Source organism: Danio rerio, chromosome 12, assembly GCF_052040795.2.
Source record: "Danio rerio strain M-AB ecotype USA chromosome 12, GRCz13ab, whole genome shotgun sequence".
Classification (NCBI taxonomy): domain Eukaryota; kingdom Metazoa; phylum Chordata; class Actinopteri; order Cypriniformes; family Danionidae; genus Danio; species Danio rerio.
This window is the reverse complement of record NC_141032.1, coordinates 17,417,308-17,433,916: the sequence shown is the minus strand read 5'-3', so window position 1 is coordinate 17,433,916 and position 16,609 is coordinate 17,417,308. Positions and strand designations below refer to the sequence as shown.

General features: G+C 32.4%; 1 protein-coding gene and 1 long non-coding RNA gene across 8 annotated transcripts in view; both read left to right on the top strand.

Annotated features, from left to right (window-relative positions):
* pkmyt1 (protein kinase, membrane associated tyrosine/threonine 1) overlaps nt 1-2,212 on the top strand; it is a 31,265-nt gene extending 29,053 nt beyond the window's left edge. For 5 of the 6 annotated variants that reach the window (XR_015503215.1, XR_015503214.1, XR_015503216.1 and 2 more), the window contains one exon: nt 1,529-2,212. Coding sequence is in view for 3 of the 6 variants with exons in the window: in XM_087274443.1 (XP_087130569.1) it covers nt 1,529-1,790 (262 nt within the window). In the remaining 3 variants the exon portion in view is untranslated. 6 annotated transcript variants of the gene reach the window in all.
* Nucleotides 2,213-12,540: 10,328 nt separating this feature from the next.
* On the top strand, nt 12,541-15,116 carry LOC137496802 (uncharacterized). Of its 2 annotated transcripts, XR_015503985.1 has the most exons (7): nt 12,541-12,616; nt 12,890-12,929; nt 13,228-13,255; nt 13,466-13,519; nt 13,831-13,947; nt 14,057-14,160; nt 14,739-15,116. It is a non-coding gene; the product is annotated as an uncharacterized LOC137496802 (long non-coding RNA). The 2 variants fall into 2 exon arrangements; XR_015503986.1 differs by lacking the exon at nt 13,228-13,255.
* Nucleotides 15,117-16,609: the final 1,493 nt, after the last annotated feature.

Below are 16,609 nucleotides of genomic sequence, written 5' to 3'. Positions count from 1 at the left end.
ATATCCAACAGGCATGCTGAGATGCGAGCTGGAACCGAGGGATCATCAGGATTAATAACTCTGTTATGTTTTCTAAAGACAAGCTAGGGTCTAATAAGGTCAAATATATTGTAAAATAACAAAAACTGAGGAAATTTTTGTTATTAATGAATATAAGTATCTAATTAATTAGAATATCTTATACTTAAACACACTATGCCAAGGTATCTGATTTACTCAGCCCCGTTATATTTTTCTGATGTGTTTTATCTAAGGGAAACTTTTTTAGGTAATATGGGGTGGCTTTTTCTTTTTATGCATATAACATGATTTATATATACACATATTTTTCCTAATTTACATATTTTATTTTATTATTATTTTTTATATAAATAATTATAAATGCCCTTGCCTCCCTTATGAGATATTTAACCAAGGTGAAGACCTGGATGTCATTTTTTTTTTTTTTTTTCAATGCGGGAAAAACAACTAGTCTGTTTTAGGGATCCTGCCCCTCCTGATTTATCAGGTTTAGGTGAGCTGTTCACTTATTAAAACTTGTTATATGAAATCTAGGGTTTAATTGCATGTTTAATAGAAATTTTAATTTGTTAAAGAGGTAATTAAATATTTTTCCCATTAACAAATTGTAAAAAAAAAAAAAAAAGTGATGTTGTTTCTCTCTTTTAATGATTCTTATAAGGTAAATCATGCGTTTATTCTGGAGATACTTGGCTATTGCAACTCTTTATATGTGGGTGTCAGTCAAAATGTACTAAACAGACTGCAATTTGTTCAAAATCTCCAGATTTTTTATCTCTGGGCTGGTTGCATGTCAGGTTTCAAATTGATTTTAAGTAATTAGCTTTTGTTTATTTATCCTTAAAGGATCTGGCACCTTTTTATATATCAGATATCCTATACAATCTAGATCTCCATACATTGTTAAGTGATTACGTTTATCAGATCAGACGTTTCTGTCAATTACCATGAACCCCGGGGGTTGAACTTTTTTGTTATTGCTCTAAAGTGCTGGAATTTGCTTCCACCTCACATTAGACATGCTCCAACTTTACTTGTTTTTTAAAACCTTCTGCATTTTCTTGCTTAAGCATTTGAGGCTTGTCAATGTTGGCAGCTTTGTTTTTGTGTTTTAGTTTAGTTATATATGTGTTGTGTCATTTATTTTATTAGTATTATTGTGTTCAGCACTTTGAGCAATACTGTGTTGTAAAAATGTGCTAAATTAATAAACCACATACATAACGGTCATTAGCACATGTGAGTGCATTGAGAAATAGAGAAATAGCTAAATTACTCATCTTTTTTTTCCAATATTTTGTTTAAATACTTTTTGACTATTAAAACAATTTGCCTTAGCAATGTATAAATATATTTATTTATTTATTTATTTATTACTATTATTATTACTTTTTTCAATATTGCACAGCCCTAATTTAGATAGCTTTGTGCAAATTTGCCTGTTCTCCCATTTTATTATTTTCATAAAATGTAAAATACAAATTCTCTTTTCTCTTTACATGTACAGAGTCCAGTCAAGGCTATCTTCTGGGAGTACTTCTACTCTACTTCCCGAATCAGACAATGATGTCATAGATGCATCATCCCACAACCAGTGCATACCCTCTCCCCCCAGAAGCCTTTACAGCAGCAGCAGCAGCTTGATTCATACCAGACTCACAGACTCACTGTGTATCCATGAAAGAGACACTGAACTGTCTAAAAGAAACTTTGAGCCAAAGAACTTGCTAAGTCTTTTTGAAGAGACCACCCTAGATGGTGATCACTGAGGTTTCATTGAATGCAGTGCTTTTATCCCTTATATGATTTATGTATTTCAAATTTGGTTGCTATCTTAGTAAAAAAAACGTTTCAATTCAATTTAGATGTTTAAACCTGGTTTGATTATTGTTTTGTAATTGTTGTTTTTGGTTGGTGTAAGTTTGCCAATATATTCAAAGATTTAAGATATATATCATTAAGAGAGAATATTTACTGTCTATGTCATTGTCACTCCTCAGAGACCACATTACATTAATGACAGTAACACAGAACTAATGACAGTTCAAGTGAAAACTGCTGAATGACTTTTGTAATTAAAAAAAAATAAAAAATGCACTAAGATCTAACATGACAAACTGCAAAAGCCTGTAAAAGAAATAAAAGCTTGGAACGTTGTCTTTTATTAAACTGTTGGTTGTTTCAGTGGAAATCATTAGCTTTCCATTGATGTGAACGGTATCATTTAACCTTATCACTAACGATGCAAAATCAGTATTTTGGTCTGAATGTTTAATTAAATTTACTGTCCGCTCCATACACTCTGCATTTCAAATGTCTCGCACAAGCGGTAATTTTTTATTGTCATTTAAAATAAATATTATATAGTACATAAATTAATACAACTAAAAAAAAAATCTAAATATTACAAACTTTCAAGGATTTAAGATGTGATGACCATTAAACGCATCATAACAGTCTTGTAAAAATAATTCATCGTTGTTTTACATGCACATGCTTTGAAAAAATATATAGTTTTATTAAAAACATGCACTTGTTTTTTATATTAATTTAAATATATGTAAATGGCACATGCAAGGCCTATGTTACCTACAATTATTATTGAGAATATTCGATATTCTAGTCTAAAACATAAAACCATCTTTGACTGTATTTTATTGCAGCTACTATATCACAAACTATTTCATGTTTTGTCTTTTCAAATTCAGATCTGCAACACATTAAAAAAAAGTATGTATTGTAGTCAGGTGTATCAGTATTTTAGGTCATTTTTGGGAGAAATGGACGCTGTGTGCTCTTACCTAAAAAAGAAAAGGATCATCCATGTTACCAGCAACAAGTCCAAAAGCCAGGGTATGTCATGGTATTAAGTTGTGTCACTGCCCTTGAAAAAGGTAACTTCTGTGATGGCACTTTTAATGCTGAATAGTACTTATATTTTAGAGCACAATATTCTGCCTTCAAGAAGACATCTTTTCCAGGTACACCCATGCATATTTCAACGAGAAAATGCAAAACCACATTCTCCACATATTACAAAGTCCTGGATACAAAAAAAAAAGAGGACACAGGTACTTGACTGGCCTGTCTGCAGTCCCAACCTGTCTCCAATAGAGAATTGGAGAAGCACAAAATGGGTCATTAAAGACCCCATATATACGTATACACATACATAATGACACACACACACAAAAAAACTTGTAGTTAAACTCTAGATTTTCTGAGAGTCTGTGGCTTGTGAATAGCATGCAGTCTTTTGTAAGGGCTTTTTCATTGGTGATTCCACTCTAATGACTTCCTGTCATTCATGGATCTCTGTAGTGATGTTCTGGAAAGGGGTATTTCTTGAGAAGATGTAACATTGTAATCTTGTATTTTTGGTTTAATTTTGGAGCACCACTTGGAGATCATCCTTCATGTTCAGTCATCTGCATTTATTTTTAATGTATTTGAGTGCCATAAAGGTGTCGAAAAGTTTAGGCTGGTGCCTTAAAATTTATCTGTTGCAGGATACGCTAGTGCTTTGGGGATAATCCGATGGCAAGAACAGATTACTTATATAGCACATTTAACCCTTTAACTGCCTGCTAGACCAAATGGTTGGCCATATTTTGACTGACTAGTGTGTGGAAATCACAACTTTCAAAGATGGTTGCCTCTTAAATGGTAAATGCTGGTGTACTAACATTAGCACAATTGTAAGAGACTGATATTTGATTGTCTTTTGCAGTTTTTTGTTGGATGTCAACAGTTTCTATGCTACAAGAACACACATCCTTCAGGCCCTTTTACCAGAAAATCCCTTTACTGATGAGATAATTGAGTATGTTCACTCACATACAGTACATACACACTTAAATGTACAATCTCTCCCTAAACTCACACATTCATACAGTCTCACAAACACAGTTCTCGCTCTTTCTCTATATATCTCTTCCTCCCTCTCTCTCTCTCTCTCTCTCGCTCACACACATTTTTGTGAATTGTGGGGACATTACATTTTTATACGGTACAAACTGTATTTTCTATTGCTCTAACACCAAACCCTATTTCTACCCAACCCTTACAGGAAATTGTGTATAGGTTTGCCTTCTGAAAATAAAAAACAATATTTAGTATGATTGAATGTCATACATAATGTCCACAAAACTCTCCATCTCCTTATAACATTTGTGCAATAGCAATGTTGTTACACATACATGGGTACACGCACACACAAACACATATACATAGTTGTAGAGGAAAGGAAACTGCTAGGCTCTAGTTCAAATTATGTTCAGCAAACAATTCTGGGTGTCGGTCAGGACACAACAAATGAGGAGACTGGAACTTCTTTCCAAAGTGTATTGATATTTAGTCTAGAAATAACATAAATAACATGAGGATAAATTAGTACAGTTGAATGGGTACATGTACACAAAATAATCAATCTTTGCTTAGTTAGGTATAATAAAGCTTACAGGCTTATCCTAAATAACAATTATAGCTCTAAATAATATAAATCTTACAAATAAAGATGATACATTATCAGCAATATGTGTAATACTGAATCCAAGTGCATTAATAATTAAATAATTTGCCAAACATCACCACAAATGCAATAATATTGATTATTACTGCAGTATAAAATATTTTAACATTTATAGTGGCTAATGAGGCATTTAGCTGTCTCTATATAGCTTAATGATCACTCGATCGGACATGAAGCATCAAGCATTGCATATAGATGTAAATGTATACTAATACACTTCAACAAGGCTAAAACATACAGAAATAAAGAGAAAAACTTACTTTATGGTCATGCACTAACACTAGGAAAACTTAAAACACCAAACGAACTTCAGGAGTGACAGGATTAAACTTTAGCTGCACAGCCGTCGATCTCTGACTGAATAATGAAAGCAGCAGAAAAGTGAAACTATAACTATAACGCCTCCTATTGTAAGCATCAGGAAATGCACTCTTAAGTTTTCAGAATACAAGTCTGTTAATAAAAGTCTAGCTTTCCTTAGAGCCTTTTCTACATGCATACACTTAATTTTTTTCACGCTCACCTTCAACTCATACACTCTCTCTTTCTCTCTCTCTCTCACACACACTCACGCACAGATATAATCACACAGTTTCTCACTCTCTTCAACACACATTATACACTCACACACTTACACTCAAACTTTGCACTAAAAGATAATGCTCAGATGTTTTTCAATGTTTTATATTGTTTTGTTGACTTTTAAATAATGGTTTTATTGTAAAAAAACTAACAAACAAGAAAATTACTGTGTTTAATGAGAATCTGCCGCGATGCAGATGCAGTAGGTAGGGCTGTCGCCTCACAGCAAGAGCCTCGGCTGGATCAGTTGGTGTTTCTGTGTGAAGTTTAAATATTCTCCCCGTGTTAGCATGGGTTTCCTCTGGGTGCTCCGGTTTCCCCCACAGTCCAAAGACATGTGGTACAGGTGAATTGGGTAGGCTAAATTGTCCATAATGTATTAGTGTGAATGAGTGTATGTGGATGTTTCCCAGAGATGGGTTGCGGCTGGAAGGGCATTTGCTGCGTAAAACATATGCTGGATAAGTTAACGGTTCATTCCACTGTGGCGACCCCAGATTAATAAAGGGACTAAGCCGACAAGAAAATGAATGAGAAAATGAAATATGTTATTGCCTATGGCTATGATTTAGTATTCAAATTATTATTATTTTTTGACTGTTTTTAAATAAATTCCTCTTATACTTCATATTTTCTGATTTTAATAGGTTATTTGGGTCATTCTTAAACTACGGGTACTTTTATGTCCGTCCTTTGATCATATATATATATATATATATATATATATATATATATATATATATATATATATATATATATATATATATATATATAAATGTATTAATATAATTTTGTTCAAATTTATCTTTCTTTGTCAAACTAATTATAAAACTTACTTTTTTTTAAAAAATACTAGTTTTTTATTTTATATATTTTTTTCATATTATTCAACCTAGTTTTAGGTATCAAAATCACTGTTTTCGCTTTGTTGCACACCCAGAGTTTTAAACTTTAACAATGAAAATAACATTTTAAAATATTATTTATGGTATCTATTAATGTATCCTAATGAAGCACTAGTGAAATAATTTACATATTTCATAGTTATTAATGTGAGACTATTATCAATATAATTTTTTTATATAAAATATAGCTGTTGCACAGTATCAGTGTCATTTCCACCAAAACACTATAATGTTGCTTTAAAACGTGGATTATTGGATATTGGATTATTGGATTATTTAGGTGATTTCTATAAAAATGAATAGTGACATCTGAGTACATGTTCGAGAATTAAATTTTTCATCAACAACAGGAAGAAAAATTGAGGAAAGTATTACTTGATAAGAAAATACATTTATTTTACGTCATTTCCAAAACATGCTGTAAGTTCAAAGGTGTTTTTAAAAACCAAACAAAATTAAGGTAAATAAGAGTATTTTATATGAAATGCTAGTATCAATTCAAAGCTAATCAGTAAAGCTATCTTTAATTTCTTCACAATGAACTGTAGAAAAGTAATTTCTACTACTGCTCACTGTGGTGGAAAACACAGCATGTGGTGAAAATGACATTTATGGTTTCAAAACCCAATTGATTACAAAAGTGCAAGGGTTGGACAATGAAACTGAAACACTGATCAATTTAGTGTTGGAGGTTTCATGTCTGAATTTGAGCAGCTGGTGGCCAGTCTTCATTGATTGCAGAGTTTGCAGAGTAAAAGAATCTATGCCCCACCCCTATTCCCACAACCATGTAACGTTTTAATCAATTTTGACCTTTGTTTTGTTTTTAAATGTAGACTGAGAGTCCTGATGAAAGTCTATAAAAGGGGTGCATTTTACGGCAAGGGTGTTTCTTGGCACAACACAGCGCATGAGCAGCACATATTTTTTTGACATGAATGTTTGTGGGATTCATACCCGGAGCGGGAACGCGTCCAGCGCATCAGCACAAGCAGGAACAGTGCAAGAGGCACACAGATATATCTTCTTTGCGCATGCATCAGTTTGTTTATGGTTACATTGCTTTCACCAGTCTTGATTCAGTTCCACACAGAGAATAACATCTTTATATAACGAAAAAAAAAAGTCCTTAAAACCGGCTTTTTAATAGCTAAAAAATATTTCACCAAGAATATTTTTTTGAGTTAGAAAATGGATGTGTGGCGTGAAAGCATGAGAATACTGTCAAATGCGTGACTCTATTGAATGCGTGAGAGTTGGCAGCTATGATATGCATGGCGAACTGCTTACTTGTGCCAATGCCAAATGCCTGTTTCAATGGTGCAGCAGCCAAAATCTTGGACTGTGGATAATGTGAAACGTATTGTTCTCTGATGAGTCGACATTCACTGTCTTTCCCACATGCGGGAGAGTTACAGTGTGGAGAAGCCCCAAAGAAGCATCCCACCAAGACTATTGATGCCCAGAGTAAAACATTAGGACTATGTGCACCCAATGGTCCAAACATAAAGGTAGTAGTGTGTATCAAGATGATTATGCACCAATACACACACCAAGAGTGGTGACAGAGTGGTTTGATTAACATGAGAGTGAAGTCAAACATCTTCCATGGCCTGCACAGTCACCAGAGCTATATATTATTGAGCACTATGTGGTATTTTGGGGGAATGAGTCAGGAAATTTTTTCCCTCAGCAGAATCACATAGTGACCCTGAACACTATTCTGTAAAAAGAATGGCTCAAAATCTCTCTGTCTATTGTGCAAGACTTATATCTATCATTTCTGAGATGAATTAATGATATATTGTCCGCAAAAGGAGGTCCGACACCCTACTTTTAAATTATTCATTTATTCTTTTTCTTTTCGTCTTAGTCCCTTTTTTCATCAGGGGTTGCCACCGCAGAATGACCCGCCAACTTATCTAGCTTATGTTTTGATGACCATTCAACCCGCAACCCATCTCTGGAAAACACCCATATACCATCATTCACACTCATACACATCGGACAATTTAGCTTACCCAATTCCCCTATAGTTTGGACTGTGGGGGAAACTGAAGCACCTGGAGAAATCCCACGCAAACATGCAAACTCCACACAGAAATGCCAACTGAACTTACCGGGGCTTGTACCAGCGACCTTCTTCCTGTGAGGCAACAGTGCTACCCACAGCACGCCTGACTAATAAATTATTGTGCTCTAAAACCAGGCCTTTTACTTTCATTGTCTGACCCCTGTAGATGTGTAATTCTTTTTATTTTAAAACTAATTTATAAAATATTAGAAAAATAATCAGTTATTCACAGTACTTTTACTGTTCATCTGTTAGACAAATCAGTTTTTTAAAATCAATTTCAGATTTACACATGCAAAAAAAAAATAAGGTTATGCTTTGTAATTTTGTAAATTAAGTTTAATAAGTGTGAGTTTATGAGTTAAATTTTTTTTCTAAAAAAAATTTAATGTTTTTCTACATTAACACTGATTTAATGTCATTACCGCAACACCCTGTCATTTCCACCACCACCGTCATTTCCATCACCACAAACATTATTTAAAAAATACTTAAAAAGTTCAAAATTTATGAGTTCATTCTAATATACAAATTCAATGTATTTATTTACCAATAAGCTCTTAACCAAATTAATATTACATTTTAGAGTGTGACAGATGTACAATTTAGCATTTGGTCCTACGTCAGAACAGCAGAAGCCATTACGAATTCACCAACATCACTTTAGAGCTAGTATTTGAGTGATTCTCTAGCGTTCTGTTCTGTCTAGCGTTACAGCATACAAAAGAGAGATAGACTTAGAATATCACTTACCAGTTTAATAATGATTTGATCTGCTGTAGTTAGAAATTGCGCTGTTTTAATCTTCTAAGGCAGGGGTCACAGGGTATATATATATATATATATATATATATATATAAACATAAATATATAATATCTCATTTAAAATCTCAAATAAATTTACATTCTTTTAAGTGTGTAAAGGTGGTATATTTCTATATTTATTTATTTATTATTTTTCATTGTAAATCCTCGTATTGACTTGGATCATTTTTACTTACATTAATACTTATGTACATATGATCTTTAGTTTTATTTTTTCTTCTTCCTTTTGCCTTATTTACTCTTTCCAATGTCTATCTTCCACTCACTTTTCCTTTCTTTATACTTTTTACGTTTTGTCTTATTTTTTATTTATTTATATCTATTAGTATTTTTATTCAGAGTTTCTATTTTCCTTATACACTATTTATATAAAATTATCCCTCCTTTTGCCATTTGTCATTATTTTCTTTTCTATTTTCTCTTATTTGAGTATTTAACTATAAATTATTTATATCTTATATGAAGAGTTCAGATGCAAAAGCCACTGAACGACACTTCTGCCCAAAATGAGATAATGACATTGAGTGAATGCTATAAGCACATTGTACATCATAAACAAATACATTTGCTTCTAATCATCTAAATTGCACCGTCAGCACATTCAGAAATAACAGTTTGTTGGCAAAACCTGCTAAACGCCACTTGAACGCCACATTATTTGATTCTACCAAGCTTAGTATACAATGTTTGCAATGTGTACATTGCTCTACTTACATTAAATCTAAATCCCAAATACCAGAAATGACAACAGATTGTTAAGATTTAATTAATGTCAGTTTTAATGTTGTTGACTACTGCACTGACTTTACAGACTTAATTTATTAATTTTTCTATCCATTAACTGCCACTTACTTGACAGATTTATATATTTTAAATTTTAGGTAGTTTGTGTAATGTGTTTTCTGTTTGGTAAAACAATTTCTAATTGCATCTTTAGTGATTTTTATCAAGTGGATTTCGCTGGTTTTGACGCAAAAGAAATTTTCCTTCTTTAAAAACAAAGAATTGTCTAAATTGGTATTTTGGGGCGAGATTGGGGCTGGAGGGAGGAGGACGGCACCTTAGAGGAGAACCCTACCTTGGAAGATTAAAACGGTGTAAAAGTATTTTTATTTATTTATTTATTTTTTTACCTACTGTATTTAAAAAATACAAAAGTTCAGCTAACTAAACCAATAAGTTTAGCAAACTAAAAAAGTGATGTTTTAGCTAAAATCTGAACTTATTGAATGCAGTTTTAAAAAAAATTTGTTTAACTTGTGTTAAGTAAAACTATAATTAATCCACACAAAATTAAGTTGTATGAAAAAAAGTTTTTTTATTTTGTTTTTTTTTTTATTGAGGAAACAATATTTTTGTACAGTGTATGCCATTTCTGTTATTCCAATCAAGTTATAACAATGTTTTGTTGAATGTTCCATACTTATTTTTGCTATTTGAAAGGTTTATTCAATTTTATCTAACTTTTTAATCTTCTCAGGACATTCTAATGTATTACAATATCTTAATATGCAATTACAATATTTGAAAACACATGTCTTTACACATATCATATTGAAAACGCATATCTTTTGGATTGCTCTGTTTGTAAAAGGTTATAGAAGATCACGTCACAAGAAACATCACTCCTGAACAATAATAAGTCTTTGAAATGCAGCTTACCTAACTCTTCATAAACATTTGCTGGATCAAAGGTGTATCTTATTCCTTTGTAATAGTTTATGATCAAAGCATATAGTTCAAAATATGTTGCAAAAGCATCTGGGTAATCTTTGAGATCCAAAAATCAGTCCCCTCCACCAGTATCACAGCCATATTCATAACATACCAGTTATTTCATCATCACTTATACATATATTACCAAAATAAAGAACTTGGACCATTTCAAATATGGCAGAAATAACAACTTCATTCATTTAACAGTTTACAGTCTTTTTTTAAAACAGATGTCTGTGGAATAACACACATCAACCCAGTGTTATTCCACTTTATTTAGTTTGAGTTCATGTAAACAAAAATAACTGATTCAAAAGGTGATTTAAAAGTAACTGAAGCAAAAGGTGTCCACGTAAATACACTTTGTGAAAATACAGGTATCAATAATTAGTTTTGCCAAATAATAAAAATAAATGCATTAATATCATACAAAAAAAACAACATTTTACCTCTTAAACTTTGAAGTTTACTGTCATCTAAAGTATATGAAGTACAGCCCAACTGCTCACACTGAGTTCTGAAAGAGCAAACACATTCTTGGTGAAATGACAATAGATGCATTGCTATAAAATCATTTTTTATGGTTTTATATATATATGCAGTATTATATATATATGCATAATTTTATTGTGAAATTACGGCAGATAGCATGATTACAGCAAATTACTGTGAAAAGGGCTATATCTTTTGCACGTTAGTTATAGAAATTCAAACCTTTTTTAAACTCAACGTAGAAATTAATACAAATGTACTTTTAACAGATAATAACAGAATGTTATAGCCCCCAAAACGATTTGGTTACCAACATCTTTTTGATTGTACTGCACCTTTATTTAATTTTATACAGTTAACATAGAATAGGAAATAATATTTAATGAACATAACTGTGTGCTTAGCCAAAACATAATAAACTGAAATAAAAAGTAATTAATTAATGAAACCAAAGACTGTTAAACAGCCAACAATTATTTCAATGTCAGGGTAAATGTCTGCTTTAGACGGTTTCATGAGTATTGGGCACCTGTCATCGCCTGGAGGTCACTAATCTCAGAATTAAATATATATATATAAATTATTATTTTTTTTATCTATATAAATAAACCACAGATTAGAGTTTTAAACAACTACATTCTAGCATGAAAAACAGTTAAACTTCATTTTCGGACGCATATAGAGCCATCGAAGACGGGCAATTGTCCCAATGTCTAGCCTGAAGACAGGCGCCTCTCGGCGGATACATGAGTAAAGAGCGCCGTTACCGCCTGGAGGTCATAGATCTCCGCTACCGGCAAAACACACTTAAAATTACACACAATCTTTACTAACAGTCCACAGATTTGAGTTTTGAAGAACTACATTCTCGCATGAAAAAGTGTTAAAACTTTATTTCATTACATATTACAAGCAATATTTATAATATTATGTGCCTTCTCATCCACCATTACAGCTTGATGCAGCTTGGTGCGAAATGAATCCTGGGAGGAAAAAATAATAATTCTCAATACACTCCAAACGAACTTTATTCTTATTGTTAAAGTCAGAGATATGTAATATTTTGAATGGCGAAGAAAATAATTAACTTTATATTTCAATCAATATATTACTCTTGCACTGCTTCGGTTCAGGACTCGTGTGACATTGAATCAGATTCAGATATTTTATCAGACGTGTTCATGAGCTCGAAGTGATCAACAAGCAATTCGTGTACAAGCAGTACACGAACCAAGCAATATGATGAAATATTAATGAATTATATGTTTGCGTCTTACAATATTATACAAAACGGAATCGTTTTCAGGCGAATTCGACTCTTTACTGTTCACTTAAAGGAGCCGAATTCGACTCTTTACTGTTCACTTAAAGGAGCCGATTCATTGAACAGAACTGACTCGACTCGACCGCAAACAAGCGCCATCACCACAGACAACGCCGTCGTCTCTTCACCCAACGGATTCATCCTCGGTAAGTGTTAAAATATGACTTTTGTCCGTTAAATGATTGTTGTATGTGTATTTCTTTATAGTGCATGTCATTTAACAGGAATTTACCGAGTACTTTAGTTGTACTCGCACGTACAGGGTTTAAGCGCGCCTTTTTTTAAAGCAAGAAATTAACGACGCCAGATGGTGATTGTAGTGTTTTCTGAGGTATTAGCATAACGTTAACGTTAGTTCCTGAAAAAAGAAAGGGAATTTTCTTTAATTAACTTCTTGTTAACTGCATTTTCTGTTTCAGTACAAGACTGAAGTAAAGGTGAAATGACTATAACGTTAAGGTAAGCTCTGACCTTCACTTAAGTTAACGTTACGGTTAGTGACCATCATGTAACTTATGTTAATTTTGTTCACTGTAACGTTAACGTTAAGTTAGTTAAATAAACTAAACTCATTATGAAACAAGTCTTAACTGTTTTATTAAATGAGGCTTATACAATTCAGTTGTATTCTTTTAAACTAACACTAACACAGTACATATTGTATATTTCTCACTGGTGTTAATGCAGTGCTAACATTTACTAATGAGAACTAATTGTATATTGTCACTAACTGTAGATTTTATTTTTTGGTGTTCAGGTGTACCTGATAATAGCTAAAGTGTGAGGTGAGTGTAAATTCTGAGCACACAAATATAACCTAAATTCATTATCACAATCTAAACCTATATATATATATATATATATATATATATATATATATATATATATATATATATAGAGAGAGAGAGAGAGAGAGAGAGAGAGAGAGAGAGTGTGTGTGCGTGTGTTAGGTTGAGTCTTATTCTACTCTTATTATATTCAAAATTTTTTTGCAGCCACTGATGTTGAAACACTGATGCTACCAATCAACCCTTGCTTGATTATTAAAGGTAATGTTGATGCCTTCCTCATTTTTATTAGATTTTTAAATGTCAGGTTTTTCACAGAGTTGTTGTGAGCAGTTTCTTGTACAAACTCTTTTTCTTCTTCCAGAAGTTCCACCAGTACCTCCAGTAGTAGTAAATATTAGACAAAGATTTTTTTAAACTATAGTTTTTATTTTTATTAGCAATTTTACTGGGCATGTGTTTTTGTTTGCTTGGTTTTTAATAGGCAGAGCATGGAATGTCAACTTTGTTTCTACAAACAAATTTAATTATTCACAAACACCTCTAATTTAGTCCTTCTTTCCCCCTTTTAGTCTTATTCCTTGGAGGGTCGAGTGGTCATGGGACCTCACCTGGATTTCACAACTGACTTTGGATCTGGTCTGAAACTGAAGTATGCTTAAGATGCCTTTTGCACTCTGGAATTTAAGGTAATGTCTACAATAAATATTGTAACTGAGGGCTTGTTTTGGGGGGGGGGGTAAACAAGGAATGTATAGGAGCACAAGTCATGACTCCCCTTGTCCCCTTGTTATAAAGAGCCGTGTTGCAGACACAAATTGTTTGTCTGTGCTGGAGACCAGAGGGGAAGCTGTCTTTAAAAGGATGGGGCTCTTATACCATATGTGAAGTTACCTATTCAGGTGAGTGGATTACATACAAGTCATTGCAAATGCATAAATAGTGGGAAATTTTTACTGGGCAGCACAAATTAAGTGAAACTCAAAAAACGTTGAAAAATATTTGGAATATTTGCAAAAAACTTGATTGAAATGAATACAACACAAGTGCTGTATCACTTCAATCAAGTTTTTTTTGCAAAATTTTCCTAATATTTAAATAATAAAAAATTAGCTTGATGCAAGAAACATCCTGCTAGTATTCAAGAGCAAGTGCTGTGATGCATGTGTTAACTTTGCAATAAGTGTGAACCCAGCATTAGATTATAGTCTGTAAACAGAAGATGTAAATCAAATCAACTGTTTTAAAATGCTCTGCCTAGGTCATTAAAACCACTATTTGTTGTTGGACTGTTCTTGATTGTGTGTTTGTGATGGAAATGTTTTTCAGATGTTTTTGTTTAAATGATTGCAGTTTGACTGAGCTACAGTATTGTCAGCATGTTCAAACTGAGCTAACAGTAATTTTGCTCTGTAGTGCAGCAGTAGTGTCCCAGTAGTGTTGTATGAAGCTAACTGTTTGTCTGCCATTTTGCTTATAGGTGCTTTTTGGGCACCAGTTTGGAGATGGGAGACAGACGAAGTCAAAGAAGCAGAGAAGACACATCAACCAGCAAGTGTGTAAAATTATCAGGAAAATGATTGACCTTGAATAGACGACTGCCTAATTTAGCAAGAAGTTTTGTCTCTCTCTCTCATGTATATGTATGTATATATATATATATATATATATATATATATATATAATGAGAGACAGAGAGCGCACTCTGAAGCACTGCTTTTTATATGTATGCTACATATGATGTCAGATTTTTTTATGAATATGTTCTTATAGTATTTTTTGAGCCTTCACCTTTTGAAAGTTTTCTGAAATGTTTACACAGATGTCATTAAGCTGTTAAATAAATCTGTAAAATGTATGTGTGTTTGTTTTTATTTTGATTTTAGAGTCTTTTCAGATCACCCAAAAATGAAGATTCTGTCGTCATTTACGCATCCTCAGGTTGTTTGGACACAAAGAGAATTATTTGATATTTTTATTCCTGTGTTTAACAAAAAAACATTTTTAACAGAGCTGGAACAACCGGAGGGTGAGTAAATCAAGATAGAATTTTCATTTTTGTGTGACCTAAAATTGCTTTGAAATTTTACAGCACCAAACTGTTAAATTACAGTAATCCGGGATATAATTGTAACTTTACAGTTAAATCAGGTATTTAAACTGCAACCTACTGCTAAATCACAGTAATCATTTTGCAAATTCACAGTAAAATATAGTTAATTCTACAAGATAATACTGTGAAATCACAGTAACAGACTTTATTATCTACTGTAAAGTTACAATATATGGTTGTAATTTCACAATAATTTAATGTGACAAAACCACAGTAAATTACTGTGAACTACCTCACAATAATTTACTGTGAATTTACATACAGTAATTTACTGTGAAAGTAATGCAATTATTAGCCAGTAATTTACTGTGAATTTAAGGTCAAATTTTTTACAGTGAAGTTACTATGGCAACATCTACAAAAAAAGATTAGCATTTCTTTCTCCAGCTGAACTTGATATGCTCATGCAAAGTTATAGCAAACATGACCATATTGTTAAAAAAGCAACACCACTGCATCAGCGAAACAGAGACAGTTAGTGTGGGGAAACATAGCTGCTCAAGGTAACGCACAAGTTCACATTTAAAATATAAAAAAATATTTAAGTTTAATAAAATAAGTAATGTAATGTGTGACGTTTATTGACTTTTCACTTAAAAAAAGAGGAGAAATGGCTGTAATTTTTAAGTTATTATGGATGAAATTGCATTAAATTACATAAAACAGGCTGCTGCATAGTTTTTAGAACAAATTTGACAAAACAAGAATGAAATGAAATGTTTATTTAAAGTTCCCACTTTTACACACATTGATCAGTTTAAGATAACATTTCTGAAATTGAGTTTTTAATAGATGTAAAAGTGCTCTTGTGTGTCTGTCTTTATTGTTGATCAAGTGGTAGAGGTTGATAAGACATTTAGAATGTAAGAAAAAAATATTTTTCTATAATGAGTAATAATCCCATTAATCTAGTTACAGCAGACATCCCTGTCGAAGGCAGGTGAATTTAAGCTAATTATTCATTAAAAAGGACAAGCCATTCTCATATGTGACTTTGTTCTTTGTGAGACAAAAATTTAGGCAATAGCTATGTTTACATCAAAAATGCGAATTACATTTATAAGCAAAAATGAAAATATCACATAAAAGACTTGCGAATAAAGCAGCGTTTCCATCCAACAACTCAAAGAGAACAAAATCGACACATCCTGATTAACTGGCACCAAATATCAACCGAATTTACTGTGGTAGAAAAAGCTGTGTGAATCTAATCTTTTTTATTTAAATAAATGACATGC